Genomic DNA, 12,890 nt, shown 5'->3' on the forward strand with positions numbered 1-12,890 from the left:
GTTGGCCTGTGATTGGTAGCTCAATGAGATTGAGAGGCAACAAGAGCAGGACCGACAGTAGGAGGAGATGGCATACCAGGCCTATCTCCAAGAAGAGGAAAAGAGGGAGAGACAAGAGGGACATTTTGAGGAGAAACTTGCAAGGCAAGTTATTGTAGCAAAATAAGAGGAAATGAGGCTCAAGCTAGCCCATTTTCAGACCAAGGAAGCAAAGGCAACCCCTTCTCCAAAATTTGTCATTCCAAGCTTCAAAAAGCCCCCTCCATTACAAGATCCTGCTGCTGTAATTTCTCCACTCCTTGTGCAAAAGAGATGGCCATATCAACCTTCTGTCCCTATTACCATTTCACTCTTTGAGGGTGAACCGGTTGTATGGACTCTTGATTGTCCAAACATATCATTTTGTGAGAGTGAAGAAAAGTCAACAAAGTTAAAATGGGAGGAGTTGCAGACCTAGTTGTTTGTGAGCCTTCACCTAGGCTTGAGGAGGACAAAGAGGTGGTGAATGAAAAAAAGGAAGAGTATCCAATCCTCTTATGTGAAGAGCTTCCCTTCTTTCGTTGAAGAAAAAGACAAGGTTGTTCCTTCTCTTAAGGAACAAATAATGCTTTTGAGCCTTTAGAAGAAGATGAGGATCTGCTGCAAGCTGAGCAAGAGGAAGATCATTTGTTACATCAGATAGTCCTCCATGATATGGAGGACGAGTCTCCAAGAATAGCTCTGTCCTTGAGGAAGAACGTGCTAATATGCATGAGGTTTCCCTTCGACCTATGCATATTACCTAAGATACTAATTCATAGGTGTAGAGACTGGATGCGAAGGCGTAGGCAGACGAGCATGCGGAGGTGAGGCGATGCCCTTTGGATACCGTCCAGAGGTCATACACAGGCATTCAGATGCGTATGGAAGCCTTTTATAGGCTTTTGGGTGCATCTAGATGCCTGTGGATAAAGGTGGTATCCACATGACATACTGGCACTTTCCAGATGCCTTCGTGAAAAACGTGAAAAGAAAACAATTTTATTTTGCCTTTTTCACTTAAGTCCAATTAAAACATGTTCTTTGTTGGCTTATAATAACATTTTTTTGGCCAAACCCTATAACGGCCCTAATAGAGGCCTTTCAACCATTCAACCATCATTTTGGTTGCAGCTGGGTTGGCTCTTCTCATTTGGCTTCCATTTTGGCATTTTGAAGGCAATTGGATTATTTTCGAAGAGGAACGACCATAGGGTGAGAGTTGCCTTCCACAAGTTCATTAAAACACTAAGAGGTAAGCATTTTATCCCATTCTTGAGTGTTTCAATGATTTTTTTAGAGAATTTGATGAATTTTTTCAAGTTTGTAAAGAAAAATTTCAAGTTTTTTTCAAATTTAAAAAATAAAAGAAATTGAGAAACAAGTTTAGGTTTCTCTTTGAATGGTTTTGTCATTGTTTTTAATTGTATGCTTGATATTCATAGTTTTTGTATTGATTTAAATTTATTTAATTTCTTATTATAAAAAGAAACTACATTGTATTGTGCAAGAATGGCTGCCACCAGCAGTCAGAGTTCAGTGGGAGGACAGTGCCGGAGTTCAGTTGCAGGGCAAGGAGGGGATAATTTCAAAATTGATTTAGGGTCTCCTCTATGGAGACATACAACAAGAATATCATAGGTTGCAGGTGGTGGCTCCTATATTTGGAGTTGTAATTATTGTCAAAGTAACAAAGAAAAGCTTTTCAATAGCTCTTATTCTTGAGTGAAACTCCATTTCATGGGCCCTGTTGATAAAGGTTTTGGAATGTGCAAAGGTGCAGATGGGAAGGGGTTGGCTGATGCACAATCATTTCCTGTGTATAATTGGTTTTAAATTTTATTTGCTAGATTTGCATTTCAATACTACATGTTTTAGCTGTGGTGTTCTTATGCTCGTATGTTATGTGGATTTTAATTTCATATGGGCTGTAGTCTTGGCACTAGCTTTTCGCATAACACAGTTAGGCTTGTTGCTATCTCAGCGGTCTTTAGGTTTTGCCACTAAGTTACTAATATCTCATTCTCCTTTGATAGCCTAATTATGATCTCAATTCAGCAGTGAAGCTCCAAATAGAAGATCTCAAATCAGATCTGGAGTCAAGTTTGATGTCACTTTGTTGAGAAAATTAAGGAAAGTCTAATTTATTTGTCTTGTAGCAGATTGTATTTGCCTTTCTTGTTGGCCATTTTCCTAGATCTATGCCAGATTTTAAATTCAAAAGAAAACCAGACTCTGAGATATATCAAGGACACATATCACCTTTGGATATGTTATTCTTGTGGTGATAAAGATATTTTCAAATTATGCACAAACTCTGGTTATGCTGTAGAGTAAGATGATTACTCAGTCTACTTAGTCTCAGTCTATCTTTATGGTTTGAACAATTATGTTGATTGAGCTAGAAGCAGTCCATCTGCTCATGCCAAAGTACAGTATTATTGTAACTGCTAGACTGAAGGTAGTTGGGTACAAATATCATTAGGTTTGATATTATTATCACCTTTTAAATTTCTTGCGAATTTGCAATTTATATGTACTATGCTAGGACCAAGTGTATTGAGGTGTATGAAAACATTATGTACATGATGATTATGTAATTGAATATTGCTGGTCAAAGGTTCTGATTGTTGACATCGTTGCCAGGCCTTTAATGGAGATGAGGTATATCAGATTATGGTGACCAATTCTCCTTGGGCTTAAGGAAGTTTCCGTTAAGGGTGGATAATTTGTAATGCCTCTTTTCTTGTGTCCCCAACTGAAATTCAAATGGTTATGGTAGTGCTGTTAACTTGCTTTGGTGGACACCTATTATGACTTCTTAGAAAGTGAAGGTAAACTGCTATGATATTCCAAATTTGAAATTTATAAATTGTATGATACCAATGGAGATTTAAATCAGCAATAAAAAAGCAACATAGGATTTACACTAAACAATGTTTGCCTGGAGAAAATCCTTTTGACTAGAAAACTCCATAGGAAAAATGGTCAAGTTTGTAATATCTTGTTAAAAGATGACAATACAATGAATACATTCATTTCTTTCAATCCTGCAGCCAATCTGACAGCATTTGTGTACCAATGCAACTTATAACATCTATACATAGAGTCACAGAGGCCCAAAATATGATCTTAAAGTATTAGGCATCGGTCAATACAAGGTTACCAAACACTATAGTTAAAATCTCAATGACCCTTACATGCTAAACATAAATTTTTAGAAAACCCCTATGCTTATTACAATTTTTTCATTAACTGAGCGTAAAACTCAAAATGATTAGGTAATACTCTTCCAATTTATTATAGAGTAATAACTAAGTTTCCGGTTTGGATTCAGGTTCGGATGCGTGTTCGAGATTCGGGTTCAAAATTCATCCAAGATTTTGTGGGTTTGAATTCGTTTTTGTTTCATAAAATATGTGTGTATGTATATGATGTATATGAATATATATATATGCAGCAGCAAATAAGTTCATACACCACCATATATATATACATATAAATGAATTAGTCCAATTGACAAATGTTTTACCTTTTGGCCTTTAGTGGTCTATTTTAGGGTTGGAGGGTTGGATTGACTAAAATAGACCAAACAAAAACTTTAAAAAAGTCAAAAAATTCCATTTTTTTGGCCAAAACTCAGCCTAGGTCCTGCTGTAGATTTGCATATTTACGATAAAAATGGAAAAATTCATGCCGAGTTCATTTGACAGAATTTGGGCAGACTTTTAGAAGAATATGACAAGGACCAGACTTTTGCAAGAACTGGATCAGACTTTGGGGTTGCCAGGGAAGAATTTGGTAACATAGACTAATAACAATAGATATGCTAACATTTTCTTGGTTTGTCTTAATCCCCCCAAAATTAGCTAACCACCATGATTGGTCTCATCTTCTAATAAATATCATAAGTGAATAATCTTATGCTATTAGTAGGTCACATATTTCTTTGAGTGCATAAAAAGATAACATGGAATAATTAAACTTATAGGATTTACAAGGTGGATGGCACCATAATCCTAACACGACCAATATGTGTCCTTATTTGGTCTTGTATCTTGTTCTTACTAATTTAAATTTAGGGTGTTATCCTTACATTAGTGCTACGCCCATGGCTAAACATATTACTGACCAGGGGTTTGGTTTCTACATATTTAGATGTTAATTTATAAGATCAATTTGGTGGAGATTGAAACTAACTAATATTGATTGAAATACTGTCCTGATTTCTTTCTTGAAACTTTGTTTACCGTACGGGTCAACTAGATTAATGCATACAGATAACTGGAACACGAACAACAAAACTTATATTATTATTCGTATACGCTAGACATTACATACAGAGCATATCATATCACAAGATGCATTACAATGATCCCAGACAGGATATAAATACTACCGCAGAACCTTCCCGAAGGAGTCCGTCGGCCACAAATATTCTATCCGCTACAAACTATTTACCGATGATGTTGGCTACGGAATACAGAAACATCGTCGGACATCACCACGTCGGCTACAGAAACACCGCCGGAACCATCCAGTCGGTTGACACCATCCTCCCCAAAAAGAAAAGTCGTCTCCGGACGACAATTACAAAATATCTGAGACAAATTAATAAACAAAATATATTATCAGAGTGACTACAACAAGAAAAATCTGCTTCTGTCACATCACTTCCACATTCATCCCGTTACATCTGGAGCCTCTGCTAACACAATACTGTCTCCTCAAGCTGACCTTGATAGCCACTTGTGCTGCTTTCTCTGTTTTCAATTCCTCGGTACCCGGATCCAAGTGTCACTGCACTGCCTCCAACTGGATGATCAGCTCCTCCCGAGCTCTCTACGCATCCACCAAGATAGCCTCACAGCCAACACCTACTCCCACTGCCTCTGGTACACAGAAAGTCCATGCTTGCAGCAACTTCAACTCTTCTCAACTGGTCAGACTCCCACGACTAATATCCGCAACGACTGGGGGTCCAGGGGGCAACTTTTTCACCCGCGGACAGACTCTGCCCGCGGGGTCCTCTTTCCACCCGCAGACAGACTCTGCTCGTGGGACTTGGTCCTTTTTTTTTTTTTTTGCAATTTTTTTTTTTGTTTCTCTTTATTTTGTAAATTTTTTTTATTTGACAAAAATTAAATTAAATTAAAAGACAACACCTCAATTTTGCCTCCAGGCGTCGCCATTCTGCAACGACGATGACAAGAGAATCATCTGATCATTCTGTGACGGTGACGGCATCTTCTTGGCATGGTAGGATTTGTTGACTGCATGAGGTACCTTTTGCCCTTCCAATGTTCCCAACTTTACCACTCGATTGTCACCGACCTCCCAGATTTGATATGGTCCAAGCCATTTGGCCTTAAAATTTTCCACTTTGATTTCATTCCGATCGTTGTACGCCTTACATCTATTCTGTGCCACCTCCGTCGCCCATTGTGCCTGCGGTCATCGCGCAATTGGATTATTTCCTTGCTGTCGGTGCCCTTCCCACTAATTTTATGCTGCGGTGTAACCTTTTCTTTCCGCGCGATCCATTCACCATGTACCGGACAGTGGGATCTTTCATTTTTCTGTGTTCAGACTGTATGTTCTTCCCCTCAGCTTCAACCATGGCAGCTTTTCCTTCTTCCGCTTCCCTGCATTCCTCTGCACATTCATTTTCCTGTGTTTTGTCACGTTCGTCGACCATTAACATATTGCAACTTGGAAACAGTTCGTAGTCTTCTATCCGCTACAAACTATTTACCGACGACGTCGGCTACAGAATACAGAAACACCGCCAGACATCACCCCGTCGGCTATAGAAACATCGTCGGAACCATCCAGTTGATTGACAAACTCTGATGATTACTTTCCTTTCAATTCAATGATGTGATCGAATGGTGAACATTAAACTTCTCTTGAGAGCAGATCAACTTCAGATGACCGAATATATATATGACTGATAAACTACTGAATAATATGAATTATATATATATATATATATATATATATATATATATATATATATATATATATATATATATATATATATATATATATATATATATATGCACAAAACTTACCGATTGAATGGGAGTGGATGGCAGACTGAAATGTATCGATGGCTGTGTATTACATTGCCTTGTATTGATGTTTTCCATCAGTCATCGAGAGGTATTAAATAGAGCGGGAAACATGCCCACGTAGGGGCATGACCCTACATTGGCACTGCCAATTATATGATAGTCGATAACTTGATCGATTCTTTAACAAACCGACTTGACCATCATTAAAATGATATATTAATGAGTGGGAAACATGCCCACATAGGGGCATGACCCTACATTGGCACTGCCAATTATATGATAGTCGATAACTTGATTGATTCTTTAACAAATCAACTTGACCATCATTGAAATGATATATTAATATATGTTGATGATACACACACACAGATAGACATATAGACGTGTTGATAGACTTTGATTTCTATTCACACACACACACACACACACACATATTACTTGTGGAATTTGCTTCAATTCACTATGAGGCTAATTTCTCAACATTAGATACAAAATTTCAACCCCATTGTCTTGTCAAATTTTGTGTGTTTATTCTTCAGCGATATAGTTGTTACATTATAGTAGCAAGACAAGTCACAAGATTCCAATTCATATTCAAGTTCGTTGTTCATATAATTCGGATGAAATTCGGTAAGGGTAAAAATTCATTTTTTTGACAGTAAGTTTACTTTATATAAATTTATTTATCTTTTAAATATAAGTAATTTATTGCTAAATAGTGAAACTAAATAACTCATCAATTTTTAAAAATAAAATAATATTATATTAAATAATATAATAAATATTAAATATCATAAAATTTGATGAAGTTGGAAAGGGTAAAAATTTGCTGAAATTCGAGTTTCATGGATGAGATTTGACGTATCCTGTGACTTAGGTAGCAAGAATACCAGCCTTTAGCGAGTGTCGTTTTGAATTTCAGGGTTTTCTGCTATAATATTATCTACATCTCCGTGTATCACTTATGGCTCTATATGGAGTTATTTTTGGACATATTTATAGACAATATTTCAACTCTTACGTATCATTAATTTAGAGCATATTTCTTTCATGCTAAGTTGCTGATGTCGATGCGAGAATCGGATGCGTGATTTTGTTTTAATGATTTTGGATGCGCTTTGATGCGTCTATATGTATGTATGTATGTATGTATTTATATATGTGTACATACATACATACATACATGCATATATATATATGTGTGTGTGTGTGTGTGTGTGTGTGCGTGCGTGCAAAGAAATGCAAGAAATATACAAAAACAAATCATTCCATAGTATGTTACTTCACCATTGGCATTAATAGTTCAAATTCAAACTTCAAGTAAGCAGACTAGCAACAAACGAATAAAATAAAGAATTTTAGCACATGCAAAAAGTAGATTCTAAGTCATTTTGGGCATTGGAAAGGCATCTGGGCCTGCAGATGCGCTCTGATGCTTTTGGATGCTGCTTAGATGCGCCCGGAAGTGCCTCCTGGGCCTGTGTAGGTACTCACAATGCCTCCACAAGTGTCCACTGGCTAGGGCAACACTTCCTGGGTGCACCCCGGTAGTATCCAGATGCATCAGAGCACCAGAATGCATCCGAATCAGCATCCAGATGTTTTAGGAGAGAATCGGCATCTGAGCTTTCATGCTATGATTTGTATATTAGCTGTTGTACTTTTGTTTTTCCTTTCCACATCTCGTGCTGATCCTCATGTAAATTATCTCATGGTATGGGTTCAGTCTGCAATTGTTCTGGCCTTTAGGATCCCTGAAAACAAAGTGTGGCACAGGTGTTGTCAACTGCTTAGGTCGTAATCCATACCTCTTCCTCACTCACTGCTAGCAAAAAATGGATTGTTCTTCAATGAGGTGTTGGAAATTAGTTCACTCACAAAATCACGATGAGCAGCACATTATTAGATGTGTAAGTAGCTCAGTGGTACAGCTACTTATTGGCCAAGGCTAGGGCTTTGGTTGAAATTCTAGCTGGCAAAAATTTAAAACATTCAAGATGGGTATTACATGACTTCTTTGCACCACTTATCAAAAACTTGGAATACGTCTTGTCAAGATTACATATGCTAGACATTTAAAATTTCCATATGTAACTATAATTTCCATCTAATTAAATGTAGTGATAATGTTTTAAACCTTTATATCAAGCTTTTCTAATACTATTTTATGTGCTAGGATGTGCATAAGATAACCTTTTATTGACTTAACAATTTTTTGTTTATTCAGATACTAGATTCAAAGGTTATACCCGAAATGAAGCACAACGAAGAAGAGGAAACAATAAATAATGTATATGAAAGCAATGAAATGTTAGTGGATGAAGCATGCTTATTATATTGTGAGCGCTTCATGGAGTTCTTGATCGATTTATTGAGCCAGCTACCCACTCGAAGGTATTATTGTTGCTTATAAATGTATTACTACTGATTTGTTTTTGTCAGGAAATAATGTTGAAGATGTCATTAATGTCTATAATGCCATTATTTATGGGTACAGATTTTTGAGGGCTCTTGTGGAAGATCTCTCTGTTGTGGCTAAATGCTACTTGAGTGCACTTTATAGTCATCCAAAGGGGCGGTTATTTGCACAGCTGGTAGACTTGCTCCGATTTTATGTAGGCTTTGAGATAAATGATCATGTTGGCACTCAGCTTAGTGATGATGATGTTCTACTAGCTCACTGCTCTCGATTGCAAAGTTTTCAATTACTGGCTTTCAAGGAAATTCCTAAGGTAATGAGTACTAGTGAATGGTTGTTTTTATCACCTTACTGTGTTTGTTAAGAATATTGTATTCCAAAGATATGTACTATTTTTTATTTAGTTTTATTTTCTTGCAAAAGAACATGATTGACCATGCTATAAAGGCATTTAAGGATGTGATTATTAATAGCAATTTTTTGCAGCTTCGAGATCTAGCTTTGGCCAATGTGGGTGCCATTGAGAAGCGTAGTGATCTTTGTAAGAGGCTTTCGGCTTTATCTGCAGAGGAACTTAAGGATGTGGTCTGCAATAAGGTTTGTAGCTGTAATGTTTTAAGAGTAGTGTTTTACATTTGCAGTATGTATAGACAAAATTCCGATGTAAGTCATAACTAATTAAAGCATGAGAAATTATTTTATATTGCAGAGTTAAATTATTAATGTGTGACCCGAGTGATTGATCTGATCTCTTACATATGTTGTCTCCCTGAACCCATTTTTCTAATATTATGAATTATGGAATCTCAATGGCTCTATTAAAAAGGGGAATCTGACTGTTGTGGTAGATTATCAATGACCATCTATATGGTGCCTAAATGTGTCATTTTCCATTGAGTAAATATAAAATCTGGTTTGAATTTTTCACTTTGTGCCCATTGTGTTGTTGCCTCTTGTGTTTGGGATTCCTTCATTGGATTCCAAATCACTGTCTGCATAGTAGTGTTCAGCTTTTTGGATCTTATATTAATTGGTTGCAATGCAAAAATTTCTGGCCATTTGTAGGGAGAATCATGCTCTCCTTGTTTTCCTTATTGAAATCTCAGGCTCTGCCATTCAGAGTTATAGCTATCATTTTCTCATAAATTTGTTTTTGAGTCAATATCTCTCATACTGGTTGAATTAATCTCTTATGAGCCCTTTGTAGTCTGTTGTCCATAGTTCTGTTATTCTTACCCTTTAATTATTGTTGCATTCAAACTCCCTGGATTCATCTTTAGTTCTGGTATTGTTGATTTAGGCCATGATTGAGAAAAGACACTAACACCTAAAGTAATTTGTGACTTGATGTTGAAAGTTATACATTTTACCTTTAGTGTATAATATTTCTTAATGCCTAATGGTTATTCATCAATGTTTTACCCTGTTATTGCACTTGTTCTGACTTCCCCGTTGCCACGGGCTTGACAAGGATCTAGGATTTGCACCCCTGCATTGGTGCTCTGGGCTTTCGTTAAAACATTTTGGTCTGACCTCTTCCATTCAAGTAGTTTTTGTGAAACCATTCCAAAAATACATTTAAATGCTAAATTACAGATCTATATTTTATGTGCTTTTATAGAAGCTGGCTTGTTTGGCTTGTTACCATGTCAATATCTTGTTTATTTCTATTGTGTTTTTATGGTGTTACATTTTCAAGAAGATGCCATATTTTCCTTCACATTAATGTTTTGGCTACACTTAAGCTGTTCTTGGTGCTCACCTACATGCTTCTTTGAGTTGCTTCTGCTTACAACCACTCTGCAACAAGCAATTCCCCTTGCTCCATTGAGCAATGGAATCACATTCAGAATGTCATCTAATCAAATTCAATTAATCCGCATCTCCTTGCATAAATTGCCTTTCCTCCTTAGATTGCAGGCATGATAAATTTCTGTATTATTTATTTGCTCAAATGGTCCAAAGGTGTGCTATGAATTATTTGCTAGGGAAGGTTTATCCTTTTATGAACAAGCATGCCAAGGAACTGGGCTACTGATGGGGACACAACCAAAGACTAGAATGAACACACAGGAAAAGGGAAATCTTATTATCAATGAAAAATGCCCTATGGGCTTACAATAGTATGATTTTGGAGAAAGAAATCCTCCGCACAATACCTTCTCTCTAACTCCACTAAGAACTGCCTTTACAATGCTAGAAGTGTTCTTAAATAAGCCCCAAATGGTTTAGGGGTAGGAATACATTCTAGAATATGCCAATTGGCATCCACCGCCAAAACAGAAGGTTCCAAAAGTCGCGTTAGAAGTTGGTGTAAAATTAGAAGAATCCAGAAACGGTAGTTCAACTTTCAGGAGGCATAACTTTTGAACCGTGACTCCGATTGACGAACTGTTTACATTTTTGGAAAGCTCTCGAAGTGCTCTACAGCCCTATGGACCAGCTTTGCTCGTCCCCCATTTTTCGGCCCCATACGAGGACGTTTAGCATCCCAAATCAGACTTTGAAGCGCTCTTAGGTCTCTAGGAAAATTAAAACTGCAATAACTTTCTAACCGTAAAGCCTTTTGACCCGATTCTTTTTCTGGAGCGTTTTAAATTACAAGTATAATCATCCCTCCAACTTACACCCTCTAACTCATCATAATTTTGGCTTAATTACAAAATAACTCATTTTCTGCATTTACACATTTCCCAAGGTGCTTAAAAACTCTAACCGAGAAAACTAATGGTGGATTGTGGAACTGTGACAGTTGGAACCTTTATTTGACCCAAATGGGTATCTAGAAATGAAAACACATTAAACAGAAACTATCTCTAAGCATATATATTTTTTTGGGTGATATAGGATTGCCCTTAAACCACTAGATGCTCCTGCATCAGACACCCAGGGTAGATTGAAAAGTGACCCTGTCACTTTATGGTAGAGGAAAACCCAAATGGGCAACCTCCGCTGCTGATATCCAAGTTGAGTCCTCTATTGGTCGTCCTTTCCACTTCATCAGGTACTCTTCATATTGCCAATTTCTGGTACTTCTACCTGCATGACTATCCAAAATCTCTTGTATCTCCTCCTTAGAAGTAGGAATTGGACATGGCTCCAGCATCAACCCCTTATTTGCACCATCATCATGATATTCTGTTAAGTCTGCAATGTTGAAGATAGGAGAAATGTGAATTCCATCTGGCAACTCCACCTCATATGCATTTCCCGAGTCATCTTTTTTCAAAATTTTGCAAGAGCCAAATTTCTTTATCTTCAGCTTGTTGTAAGTACCCACTGGAAACTGCTCCTTTCATAAGTGTACCATAACTAGATCCCCTACTTGGAACTCCTTATGTCTCCTTCTTTGATTTGCCCTAGCTTTATACTATTGATTCATCTTGGTGATGTGTGCATGGACCTCCTCATGTAGGCTCTTGATATGTTCCGCAAATTCCTCTGCCTCGGCACTTGTCCTCTCCCCTTGCTCCATCTTCCTTAATTTTGGTGCAGTCCTTAGGCGTAGTGAATCCTTAGAAGGTACTTAACACGATCTCACCATGGGTCATCTAGTATCGTTGCCTTAATGGAAATTGCCCTTGTACTACTAGATTGCCTCGATATGCTCCAAATAGCACTAGTTACCATTCTAGACAATGCATCTTCAACCTTCATGCGACATCTCAAATCAATAGTGTTGGAGGCAAATTGGGTCTCAACAACCTATTTCAAATAAAAGCAATAATAAATTAAAATAAAAGATATAGAAAGTTTGCTAAACTAAAGTGTTGACTTGGTGGTTAACACTTCCTTTGGGGTTTGCTACATGGCTTAACTGCCTCTCGTGGATCTGGGTAAGTCTGGTGTTTGTGACGTTCATTGACAGCTTGAGCTTTTGGCACAACGACAAACATACCAACAATTGGTATCAGAGCCTTGGGTCATAGGTTCGAATCTTGGGAGATCTCCTTCATTCCGTCGGTGCGGAACCCTCATTTGGTGGTGAGGGGGAGATTGTTGACTTGGTGGTCAGCACCTCCTTCGAGGTTCACGACATGGCTTAACCGCCTCTCGTGAATCTGGGTAAGTCCGGTGTTTGTGACGTTTGTTGACAGCTCTAGCTTTTGGCGCAATGAGAAACATACCAACATAGAGTCTAAAATATATTTAAATTTTAAATAATTTAATTTATCTTCAAGGGCTACAATCTCGAGAAATTGTCTAAATATGGCTTGTGACATGTGGTGGTGCGTGATGAACATTTGGATCTCTTGAACATCTTCATATATTTGTATGGTCCACTCAATTTTCTTCCCAATTTTTTGCAGCATTAACTTGAGTGAGTGGACAACACAAGGTGTCGAAAAAATGTGTTTATAGCTCTCCTCAACCAT

The 12,890-nt window shown here is 37.5% G+C and overlaps 1 protein-coding gene across 1 annotated transcript in view; it reads left to right on the forward strand.

The window, feature by feature from the left end:
* Nucleotides 1-12,890, forward strand: part of EMB2765 (P-loop containing nucleoside triphosphate hydrolases superfamily protein) — a 118,365-nt gene that overhangs the window by 32,429 nt on the left and 73,046 nt on the right. Inside the window, exons 7-9 of the mRNA XM_089811948.1 lie at nucleotides 8,323-8,489; nucleotides 8,593-8,827; nucleotides 9,001-9,111. Of these exons, the coding sequence (XP_089668074.1) occupies nucleotides 8,323-8,489; nucleotides 8,593-8,827; nucleotides 9,001-9,111 (513 nt within the window). The remainder of the gene's footprint in view (nucleotides 1-8,322; nucleotides 8,490-8,592; nucleotides 8,828-9,000; nucleotides 9,112-12,890) is intronic.

The sequence above is a fragment of the Cupressus sempervirens genome, chromosome 11 (genome assembly GCF_028749045.1).
Source record: "Cupressus sempervirens isolate cs-2001-9-10 chromosome 11, ASM2874904v1, whole genome shotgun sequence".
NCBI classification, from domain to species: Eukaryota; Viridiplantae; Streptophyta; class Pinopsida; order Cupressales; family Cupressaceae; genus Cupressus; species Cupressus sempervirens.